We start from the raw sequence: 12191 nt of genomic DNA on the forward strand, positions 1-12191 counted from the left end.
TGATATTCAGCCCATTGGGCTCACTCTCATTCCAGGAACGTGACATCACGTTGAAACGAACGTGACAAAATGTCACGTTCGTTTGAGCATTGTGTCACATTTGTTTGGGTGTGAATTGGGCTAAAATCAGCTTGTTCACATTCAAACGAACGTGACACAATGCTCAAACGAACGTGACACTTTGTCACGTTCGTTTCAACGTGATGTCACGTTCCTGGAATGAGAGTGCTGATTTGAAGGCAATTCCAAGCGCTGTCTGCGGGAAACCGTGGTTTCGGCTTCAGGTGTCTTTGGCTCGAGCGCGCGCCTCGGAGCGAGCTGAGCAGCTCTGAGCCACCAGGCGGGATCCGGTCGCCGCCCTGAAGCTTCCACATATTTGCTGATATTGTAGCATCTAAAGATGCTGGTGTTATAGTCTTTAGAAAGGCTTTTTTAAGCATTTAGAAATGCTGATGTTCAGTCTATTGGGCTGATTTGAAGGCATTCAAAACGCTGTCTGCGGGAAACCGTGGTTTCAGCTTCAGGCTCGGCTTCAGGTGTCTTCGGCCCGAGCGCGCGCCTCGGAGCGAGCTCTTTGTAGAGCCACCGTAGGCGGGACCCAGTCTGCCCTGAAGCTTCCACATATTCCCTGACAAAGCATCTAAAGATGCTGGTGTGTTACTGCCTTTAGAAAGGCTTTTTTAAGCATTTAGAAATGCTGATATTCAGTCTATTGGACTGATTTGAAGGCATTCAAAACGCTGTCAGCGGGGTGGCTTCGGCCCGATGCGCCTCGGAGCGAGCTCTAGCTAGTGAAGCCACCACGCCCTAAATTGCCACATTCTCTCGGCCGCGCCTCGGAGAGCACTCGTAGAGCTACCAGGCGGGACCCGGGCTGCCTGGAGCTTCCACGTTTTCCCTGACAGCATCTAAATATGCTGGTGCCTTTACAAAGGCTTGTTTATAGCATTTACAAATGCTGATATTTTTAGCAGATGACACCGTTGCTAAAGCTAAAGCAAGCTATTCAATTGCAATGAAGGTGTCAGCTTGCTTTTACTCTCGAGATAGTTTTGGGGCGGGGCGGGAACATGCGTGCGTGACTGCGTGTGACTGCGTGACTGCGTGAAGCCGTGAAGCCAGCCCGGGCCGGAAAGGGCATGGGGGAGGGGGGCTCAGACCGCCCGCTCTCCAGCGTCACAGGGACCCCCCCTCCCCCACCCCCCCTCTAGCTAGGCAAGGCTCGGCCGGCTCGGCTCTCAAGCAGGGGCAAAGCGTGGCCTGCTCAGCTCGTATCGCCTTCGGCGCTAGGTCGGCTTCGCTCGGCCGATACCGATGCAGGATGCAGCGTGGCACTGCCAACGACGCCGCATGCCGCTCGAGCGGCGAGGGGAGCGGGGGCCCCGCACTGCACAACAACAACAGTGTCGCCGGCTGACCTGAAGGAGCGCGTTGCGTGTGTGGAGTAACAGACAAGATATGTGGGAAGAAGCAGGCGAAGCGGCAAATATTGGCCTAAGCTATGGCCCCCAGGAAGCTGACCGAAGAACAACGAGAGCGTAAACGTGAAACGGCAGCTGTATCGCGAGAAACGAGTCGAAAGTTGTCAATTTTGGTGAATGAAGTGATAAACAAGCATACATTAAAAAAAACATTCTCATTAGTATGTCATCTGCTTCCACGTAAGCGTTAGCGTTAGCGTTTTTTTAGCCTAAAGGCTGATTTTAAGGCATTTTTAACGCTGTCTGCGAGAAACCGTGGTTTCAGCTTGGGGTGTCTTGCCTGACCGCGCCTCGGAGAGCACTCGTAGATCTACCAGGCGGGCCCCGGGCTGACCCCTGGAGCTTCCACGTTTTCCCTGACATTAGCAACTTAAAATGCTGGTATTAGGTATAGCCTTTACAGGCTTTAGCCTTTACAGGCTTCTTTTATAGCATTTACAAAATGCTGATATGTAGCCTAAAGGCTGACATAAAGATCTTAAACGCTGCTGTCTGCGAGAAACTGTGGTTTCAGCCTAAAGGCAGGGACCTGCTCGGCGTGCTCTTGCGCGCTGCATTGCCAGGTGCGAGTGAGGCGCGATGATTGTTTGAAATCAGATCCCCGCCGAGTTATTGAATCCTAAGGTTGATATCCCTTGGAATGCACCTCTTCTCCCTCGATCTGCGGCCATCTTTCCCCTCGCCTCCGACTGTCACGGCGAGGCACTTTAACCTTCGCAATTTGGTGAATACAGCCGTGACATTGCTATGAAGTTGCCGTGAAGACGTGGAGACAGCTTGGTTGGGGCAACATGGCCATGCCCACGTGGCAGGGGCAATATCATAGCACTGTCACGGCGAGGCACTTTAACCTCCCTAAAATTTGGTGAATACAGCCGTGACATTGCTATGAAGTCGCCGCCAAGACGTGGAGACCAGCTGATCCCTAAACATCTTATGATCGTTTTTGGCCCGTCCCGTTTATTTTTTGTAAAAAAATGACGGAGGGACGGGCATATAGTATGATGCATGCTGTGCGTGCGTCCGTCCGAGGACTTCCCGTGGTCCGATCTTGACCAAATTTGGTATTCAGCCTCCTTCACTCTCATTCCAGGAACGTGACATCACGTTGAAACGAACGTGACAAAATGTCCGTTCTTTTGAGCATTGTGTCACATTTGTTTGGGTGTGAATTGGGCTAAAATCAGCTTGTTCACATTCAAACGAACGTGACACAATGCTCAAACGAACGTGACACTTTGTCACGTTCGTTTCAACGTGATGTCACGTTCCTGGAATGAGAGTGATTGGGTGACCCTCAGAACCCCCCGGGTGGCAGCAAATCCGATCCGACCCCCGGGGGGCGCTGCTGCAGGTGCATCATGGTCAAATGGGGTCGAGGAGGATTTCGGCAACGGATACAGCTAGGAGGGCATGTAGGGGTATTTTTGGAATCGGGGCGACGAAATAAAACCAACGGTGCCAGTTTCAAGCGAATCGGAGAAGTTTCGACCCGGGTTCAAATCCCAGTGGGGTATATTTTGGACATTCTTTTTATTCAAATTTTTGCATTGTTTCTGGTGTTTTTGAGGGCGCTGATGACGAAAATACCATTTATTTTGACCCCAGACTCAGGTTCAAATCCCGTCAGGATTAAACATAGGTGAAATTCGCACATTCCCTGATGAACGGGACGGGCCAAAGTTGCAGATGTATATCGCTACTTTTCCTGTTATTATACGTAATACGATGGTTTTTCATCGTAAGGTACGCATAAATTTGCACATACGTAATATGCTTAATTTTTCATCGTAATACGCATGAATTTCATCGTATTACGCATGTATGTCATCGTATTACGCATGAATTTGATTGTAGTACGTATGTTCTCATTTCAACGTATGTTACAATGGCCCTTTCATCATATAAGAATCTGAGGGTGTGGAGACGCTCCACTCGGGTTTTAACTCTGCCCTCCTAGGTGCAATATTCGACATGAACATCTTCATGTTGCCCCAACGTTGCCATGTGACGGCCAGGACGCGGTCAGTGCAACACCGTAGTGGTGACGTTAGCACAACCTCGTCATGAGGGATTTATTGCCGTAACGTTACAGGAGTGGCAGTGCTGCCGACTTAATTTCCTTTATGTTGCACTAATGTTGCCATGTGACGGCCAGGGCGTGGTCGATGCGACATCGTTGTTGTCACGCTAGCACTTCCACGAGATGTGGGCATCGTTGCCGTAACGTTACAGCAGTGGTAGTGCTGCGTACTTGTTGAACGTAATGATGCCCCAACGTTGCCATGTGGCGGCCATGGCGTGGTCGGCGCAACAGCGTAGTAGTGACGTTAGCACATCCACTTTATGAGGGATTCATTGCCGTAACGTTACAGGAGTGGCAGTGCTGCAGACTTGTTTGCCGTTATGTTGCCCCAATGTTGCCATGTGACGGCCAGGGCGTGGTTGGTGCGACATCGTTGTTGTCACGTCAGCACTTCCACGAGACGTGGGCATCGTTACCGTAACGTCACAGCAGTGGTAGTGCTGCATACTTGTTAAACGTAATGATGCCCCGCCGTTGCCAAGCGAAGGCCGGGGCGCCGTTAGCACGCCATCGTAGGCATGACCTTAGCACTACTACGTGAATATAGTATCGTTGCCGTAACGTTACAGCATGGGTAGTGCTACAGACTTGTTCACCGTTATGTTGCCCCAACGTTGCTTTTCTTAAGGCCAGGGCACCGTAAGCGCGTCGTCGTTGGAGTGACGTTAGCACTTTCACGTGTGTGTGGCTTCGTTGCCGTAACGTTACAGCATGAGTAGTGCTACAAACTAATTCCCCGTTATGTTGCCATTACGTTGCCATGTGATGGCCAGAGCGCCGTTGGCACGACAACGTAGAGGCGCCATTTCATAGCCTACCTAGACGCGGCGACATTGACTCAATCTCTTGGCAACGTGACTTCGCTACACTGAAGGCTAGTTTGGCTGTCGCTATGTTGACCGATAGTGGCCATAGCTGCGTAGGAGCAGCGTTGTGGCCGCAACGTCGGCGGGGCAACAGCGTACAGGCTACGTCGGGGCAACGTTGCGGCGACCAAAGCACCAGCACATCAGACCCCAAAGGTGGCAATGTCGTTGCCGTTTGGCTGCCGCAGAGACGTACAGGGAAGGCCCGGAATTGAACGTTGTGGAGAGGCGTCCACACCAACGTGAGACGGAACACATGGCTGTTACGTTGTGGTGACAATACTGGGTATGGTTACGATGCACTAGTCGCAGCAGCGTTGCAGCAACGTGGACACCATTGCGTACGGGCGTGAGTGTTGCGACAACGCAACTACGACGTTTCCTTTAAGATGTAGCTGCGTTTGCTTTTTTTTAAGTCAGGCACAACGTGATCTGGGCCCAAACCCTCGCATGTGGCATGGTTGCCATAACAACGCCAGACAACGAAAACGGCCCGTAACGAAGGCCAACGTAAGACACGTTGTGACAACGTAATTTCCTGAAATCATGCCCGTCGGGTTGGGAAATGTACACCGCGCTGATTCTCATACCATTAGCAGAACGTCGCTTTTAGCCTCTCTGCAGGCGCTTCGTTACCGAACGACATGAATCCACGTCACACAACAACGGCAATGGCAAGCCAAAGACAACCGCGCGCGACTGACCGCGACGATAACACATAATCATTCCATGTTTGTTGATATATCTGTGTAAAAAAGAGACGAGGTTATCAAGCGGCCTTTAGTTGCCGCCTTTGTCTCTTCTTCTGTCTACCTAGAAGAAGGATGCATGTTGGTAAGTACGTAGAAAACCTGTAATTTATGCAACTATTTTCGCGTCTAATCGCTCTACATTGACAAAACAGTCCCTTAAAATGCTATCTCTTGTTCTGCTCCTGTTTCAATCGTGATCATCATTCCATGTATCGTAAATGGTGGCCGAAAGTCGTTTCCCACCCGGGCATCCTAACCTGTGAAGTGTTAGCTGTCTGTTGTGAGATGTCTTGGTTCTGTCTACTGGCGCCAATCTTAATGTTCTTCCTTTTCTGTCTGCAGTCTTCTCAAGCTGTTCTCCAGCAACGTGGAGGACTTTGGAAATTCGACCTTTGGTTGGCATTTAATGGCCTGCTGTCTGCAACGTAAACCACACCACCAAGTTGGAAAGATCGTAGAAAATTCAACAGAAAAAGGTCCATGTGCTTCAGAAATGTTAAAAGAGAAGTTCGTCCATCGTCCCATTGTTTATCTGGACAGTGTCAAGGAATGGAATGTCAATGTAAGCCTGTATGTGATAGGGCTCAGTGCTTGGCATTTCGTGAAGCCAAGATCTCATTGTAGGCACTGCCAGACCACACCTTGTCCATGTTCCATTGTGTACGAACTTGGTTTTGCATGTGATGGAGGGCTTTCTGCATGATAGGATGGGAAGTGCCTTTGAAAAGACAAACAAATTATTGTAAGTAGCTGGTTCCTGTGAAGTGTGGCATTGTGTGTACTGTGATGATGTCTTATGTGTTTTGATTCTTTCTCAGGTTAAGAATCCCAAACAGATGTGACAAACCTTTTCAGTCTTTAGTGATGGATGTTTTTGATCTGTTTGTTTACAAAACATTTTGCACCCCACACAGCGGTATGGGTGACTTTGGATCTTGGAATGTAATAGGAAATGTATCATCCTCTCTAGTGGTGTTTGGTGTAAGTGCTGCTCATATGGTCCTTGGTGTTAAGTCATTTGTTCATGTCATGCCTAAATATTTTACTCCCTCCAAAGGTTGAATCTGATGAGGCTGCGGCCACATACTTTGCCGGCCTCGATGGTTATGGAGATGATTCAAGTCAACAGTTCACATCAAACTCTATTTTTCAACCAAATGATACAGAGTAAGTGCTCTTGTCTGTTGTTAATGTTACTCGTATGTGAAACACAATGAACCAGTTTTAACATCTCATTGTATGTAGGGTGGAGACTGAGCCTGCTGAGTTGGTGAGAGGCAGACCAGGAGGCCACAAAGTCGTTGAAACAGCAGCATCACAACTGAGTGTCTGCAATGTATGTATTCTTAAGTATTCTTATTATTCTCTCTGTGTTTTTTTCTCTTAATTTCCCCTTTTGAGTATGGAAAGAGTAGCTGTCTTTTCACAAATGAAGCTTTGTTTTATAAATTTTAGAAATTGGTTTCAAGTATATACCTTGTAGCTTATAAAAGTTTACAAATCAGCCTTGGTTTTTAAGAAGATTTATTGTGTTCTATTCTTTTGAAAACAAAGCAATTTAGGCAAGTCCCCCTAAGAAATTCTTGAAAATAAAATTTGTCTCCTCATAGCAAATGTCAACACTCTCAGCTTGCCAATCAGCAACCCGGTTTTCATAATGATAGTATTTTTTCTGTACAGGTTTACTGTAAGAAACATGAGTGCTTGCCTCGATTTCAGACTGAAGTTTGTGTGTGATGTTTGCAGGTGGTGGATGAACTTTCTATGCAAGAAGATGGAAGAAATGGAACATGAATCAGAACCTGCTCCAGAAGTAATGCCTTGTACCCAAGTGTCACACAGGGAGAGCATTCAGAAGAAATCAAATGATCCTTCTTGAGAGTTAAGTGTCCTGGATGTGCACTTTCCTTCCATGCTAGCTAGTCTGGCTTGCATGCTGTATCGCATCACACTTTAAACAGTCACAGAAGGTGAGCCAAGTTGTACAGATTGATGTTCACAGTTCAGGGAGGCAAAGGTTCCCAATTCAATAGAGTAAGTCTATTGAGGATCAGTGATTTACCAAAGAAAATAGTGTTTAAGAGGTTTTAGTTTATAAGTATCCTTCATTTTGACGTGTGAGTCGCCTTGGTGTCTACAGTAGTTGCTTTTAATTTACTTTTGAAGTGGTGTGCTGTTGTGTTTTATTCTCATGTCTAATTTTTATTTGGTTGTATTGAGCAGTTGAGTGTGTATGACTTTGTTACTTTGTTACTTCTCATGTTTTTATTTGCCTGCAAGGCATTCTCAAATTTTATTTCCTTGCTTTGTACTGTTTTGATTTTTCTTTTAATATTAACTTGAAAAATTAGCATCCCACCTTGTTTGAAGTGTCAAGTTAACTTTCACTAGATTCTAGTATGACTGAATGAAAGTGGCAAAAGGAAGGTGGTGGAGTGATGTGAATCATAGTGAGCTTTTGTCTGTAGTGTTTGTTATTTGTCATCAATTCGTTTTTTGTGTCATCATGATTGTTGTCCAGTTTATTTTTTTTTATTTGTAGTAAATATTTACCTGCTGTAAACAGTGTATTTGTCATTGTTTCCAACTGTCCGTAGCAGAAGATAATTTAAGTTCACTAGGTTAACAACAGTTTGCATTTTATATATTCGCTTCGTGTGGACTGTGAGTTGTGGTGTCAATCGTGTTTTGTATACCCTAATTCGGTCAACAACCCTGTAGGCCAGCTTGAGAACAATCATGTTGTTATATTGCTGTTTGATATTTGTTTATAGAATTGTAGGGCATGTTTGTGTGAAGTTTCTTCGTTTTACCTGTCCAGCTTATCTTGGTCCTCAGCTTTCCGCTGTTTGTTTTTTTTTGTGTTACCTGGCTTTATTATCTAGAATGTATCTCTTATCTGCTCTTTGCCACTCGATCCCTTATCTCCTATAGCCACTTGTACATTGTGGAGCTTTCATCATATTACAATAAAACTCATTTCTTTATCTTACTTTCATTTCACTGACCCCTCGACATGGAAACATGCCTCAAAACAAGAAAGCCGTACATCATATGAACTCTTTTGTTTGTGCCACAAGAATTATTACTTATGTCCTTGACATTGTGTTCTTTGTCTGTTGCAATCTGGGAATCAGGAAATAAAGTTATCGTTTTTATCTCTCTTGGTAACTATTACCTCTAGTGAGCTTTAAAAAAATCAAGCTTTGATTTGCTTGACCTTAAAAAAATGACAGTTTAAGTGGTCATCCTCTTCATCGGGTTTTTATTTTGGTCAATTCATTTACAGACATGGATGAAATTTGCTGTTTGATAAGACTCAGTTCTCTGGCATATAATATGCAGTCCTCGGCGTTGTCGTTGCCCAAACCACCTTGTAGAACGATTAGCAAGTACATGCTGCACTTTTGTTGCAAGACTTCTTTGTCGGTTGCCGCGCCAGGGCTTGGCGTCGGTCGCACGTCGCAGTCGCATTTTCGTTTCTTTCGCGGCGCTGGTGGAGGGGGTGGGGTGCAGGGTTGTCAATTGCTCAAATGAAAGTTTCATTTATTTGTGTGCACTTGCGAGAAGTGTTATCTCCTTTCAAACATGTCGATTTAATTACGAGTATTGGCTGTAATTTGGAGCTCCTGTTGTTTGATGAGACAGATGTCGGAAAATATCATTTTGAACGAAGCACCAGGGAGGGCTAGTGGGTGCCATGCCATGTTGCCATATTTCCCCTCCGAGGAGGCGGAACGTCGGTTCCATTTCAAAATGCAAGGTTCGAGGTGCCTAGAGCGTCCCACCTACCCACCCCTATATCCTCGATACCGTTTGCACTCTATAAATTTATAAAATGTCAAAGTTGTACTGTTACTGTCGACGAGAGTCTGATAATAGGTCTGTATGATGAGATATTTCTGAGATATTCACATTCACAACAACCGTGACTGCGACCATGGGTGCTCACACAAGTTCTGTGTTGTCTTTCTCAGATGTATGATATTTTGCGAGCTATGCACTGAGTGGTTCCATTTCGAATGTGTTGGTGTAGTCGAAACTAATATTCCAAGTAAGTTTGATTTGTGTTAACCTCTGCTCCTTCTAAAATGTCCCAATGTTTTGAAACCAATTTATCATTTTCAGAAGGGGCATGGTATTGTAAATGGTGTGAACGAATCCGAAAGGTTAGTATACATGTATGTATGTATGTATGTATGTTCAATTTTAAAGCAAATCACTTCTAATTTAATTTCTTTGTTTAGGTTAAAAGCTCACTTGTGAAGACGTTTCATGACGAGTTGGTTGAAGTAAAAGCAGATCTCACCAAGAAATTTAACGAAGAAGTGGCAAAAGTGAGAGCAGAGTCTAATCAACAAGTTTGTATTCAACAGGTACGGTAGTTTTCTGTATAATTTGACATTCAACTCTCAGAATTTTATCCATCCTGTATTATAATTGGGGGTTGTTAACAGGAAGTACAGCGTCTACAGCAACAGGTGACTGTGTTGCTAGAAGAGAAAAGAGATCTGATTAACCAGAATAAAGATAAGGAATACCTTTTGCTGCAACTAAAGAACAAGGAAACAGCAATGGTGACATCAGAGGTGGGTTATTCTAGCCTTGTTTGCTCTTAATTTGTTCCTCACAGCACTATCTGTGCACAGTGCTTACCTCTTTCCTTACTTTTTATGATCAGCAACACAACAATGAACTCATTGAACAAATATCTACATTGAAACAAAACTTCAGTCAGGAAAAGCAGCAGTTACAAATAGCTCTGGAAAGGTCAAACAAGGTACTTAAATATTGTCCCGATGTCTTGGTGATACCATTAATTTTCTTTTACTCATCACTTTCCGTTTTTGTGCATGTTTGTTATTGGATGCAGGAGTATGAATCAGCAAAGATTGGGTTGGCTGAAGCTACTTTAAAGTTACAGTCAATGGAAACAGCCATGTTGGCATTTGAGGTGAGTACCTATTATTGCCAATGAGTGGTAGTATTGTCCAGCTTCAAAAGGTTGCGCTTTTGACAAAGAAGTCCCATTGACTTAAATATTGTTTGTTCTTAACCAGTTTGCTGAAACTGAACTGGATTATCTTTTAAATGATAAATCCTCTTGATTTTTTGTTTAAAGTGTTTCATAGTTTTTCACTACCCTGTAGTATTTTAAGTAGGAAAACTTTTCAACCAAAAGTGCTTTGGTGGTGGAGTCAGGGTATTAATTGTCTCTCTTATCCCAAACAGAAAGAAAAACATGTCCTTCAGCAGTTGTCTCAAGACCTCAATCAGGAAAAGCAAAGGCAGGAGAGAGATCTGGAAATATTGGCTAAGGTATAGTTTACTAAATTGTTGCATGATTTAATTTGTTGTACTTGTGCTTTTGAAGCTGTGTATGATTGCAGGAGAATGAAGAATTAAAGGAAAAATTAGCTGCAGCCAGAAAAAGAGGTCGCTTAAGTTTAAGTCAAAAGATATGAGGACACCGCAAGGGATTCATCATATAGCACTGTATTATTAGACTTGAATGTTTTGTTATGTATCAAAACAACATTGTTTTTACTAGGATAAGTGCTGTTAAAAAATTTAAAATTTATTTTCAATCTGTCTTTGAAACTAAAACAAATTAAATTTGTTGCAATTGAATTGTCTTGTTGTTGATTCAGATCCTGTTTTCCCTTCATATCTAAAATGAGTGAAAGGTGATGAATAATGCCAGACTCCTTCAAAAAATTAGAAGTTACATCAAATTATTTATTAATAGAACACGACAGTAAAGCAACACTGACATAACATGAGAAAGTTAAGATATGGCAGCATGACTAGGTCCAATTATATAAATTACATAAACTCAATTTAAAATGACAATAAAAGTTTTACAGTTTAAATGAATTAACAATTGGGTAACAAAATGACATAGAGAGCATCCAAGCAGCGACTTGTACAATTACCTTAGACTCATAAACAATTAATTAAACTACTTACATAAGGTGGTCACATATAGTCTTAATTTTCAGTAAAAACATAAGACACATTAATAGCATAAAATTTTCAGTAAAAACATGAACACATTAATAGTAGCATAAAGCTGAAGGTACATTATACCTTCCAAGCCAGAATGGCATCATCAATTTCTTTCTTGCAACTAATGGGATCCGCAAGTGCAGGAATAGATGAGCCATAACCATCTGACAAAGTCACCTGATAGGCGAACCAGCAAATAGAAACCCCCCAGAACACTGGCTGATAATCAAAATGGCGCTTGACGCTCCATTTGTTTATAGAAGGGAAGCAATTCCTCATGTGGCAAACCACAACAGATAGAAATTTTTTATCAAATCTAGACAAATTATCACCAGGTGAGGAAAGCGGATTATACATTATTAGTTCACAGGAGTGAACACACACAGCCACACAAGACCAATTCCCCTCATGGTTTACAGGAAGCAAAACAAATTTATTGTGTGCAATGTTTGTGGTTTCATTAGCACTACCTTCATATAGGCGAATAGAAAAAGAATTGTCATATATATGCAGGAGCTCATTACTAAGTTGCAATACATTGAAAAATCTTTGGATAATTCCAGCTTCATCAGGAAGTTCTTCAGGGACAGTATTTTCTGGCATATTATCTTCAGTGACATAAGACTCCTCTGGCATATCAACATCATTATCTTCTGGCATTTCATCATCTTCATTGTCTTGGAATAGAAACTGTTTTATTTCAGCTGCACTCTTTCTTGAGGGTCGTTGGAGAGTTTTCTTCTTCCGCTTCTTTACTCTTACAAAAGATTTTACTTGCTTCTGAAGCTTTTCATTTGGACCTATGGAAACCTGTTTCTGCATGACAGTCACCTGGTCCTTCAAGCCGCCTTCAGTAAGTAATTTACATTGAGAGTTTAAATCAGTTAACATACTTTGAATTCGAGGAAGCATAAACTTTTTCACTGGGCTATTCTCAAGTTGATTCTCAACCTCACTGATTGTTTCCTTAATTAATCTAATTTTCTTTTCCAGAGAA

The 12191-nt window shown here is 43.4% G+C and overlaps 2 protein-coding genes across 2 annotated transcripts; both read left to right on the forward strand.

Annotated features, from left to right (window-relative positions):
* The first annotated feature begins 5563 nt into the window (after window positions 1-5563).
* Window positions 5564-7002, forward strand: LOC117652628. The gene is made up of 5 exons (XM_034397685.1): window positions 5564-5927; window positions 6004-6166; window positions 6243-6352; window positions 6431-6521; window positions 6932-7002. Exons 1-5 carry the CDS (start codon window positions 5869-5871, stop codon window positions 6977-6979), a joined length of 471 nt encoding a protein of 156 aa, XP_034253576.1. The 5' UTR covers window positions 5564-5868; the 3' UTR covers window positions 6980-7002.
* Window positions 7003-9023: 2021 nt separating this feature from the next.
* Window positions 9024-10700, forward strand: LOC117652665 (rho-associated protein kinase 1-like). Its single transcript, XM_034397748.1, has 9 exons — window positions 9024-9067; window positions 9163-9239; window positions 9314-9354; window positions 9433-9561; window positions 9643-9774; window positions 9867-9965; window positions 10059-10139; window positions 10418-10504; window positions 10576-10700. Exons 1-9 carry the CDS (start codon window positions 9024-9026, stop codon window positions 10648-10650), a joined length of 765 nt encoding a protein of 254 aa, XP_034253639.1. The 3' UTR covers window positions 10651-10700.
* Window positions 10701-12191: the final 1491 nt, after the last annotated feature.

Source organism: Thrips palmi, unplaced genomic scaffold (genome assembly GCF_012932325.1).
Source record: "Thrips palmi isolate BJ-2018 unplaced genomic scaffold, TpBJ-2018v1 HiC_scaffold_7, whole genome shotgun sequence".
NCBI classification, from domain to species: Eukaryota; Metazoa; Arthropoda; class Insecta; order Thysanoptera; family Thripidae; genus Thrips; species Thrips palmi.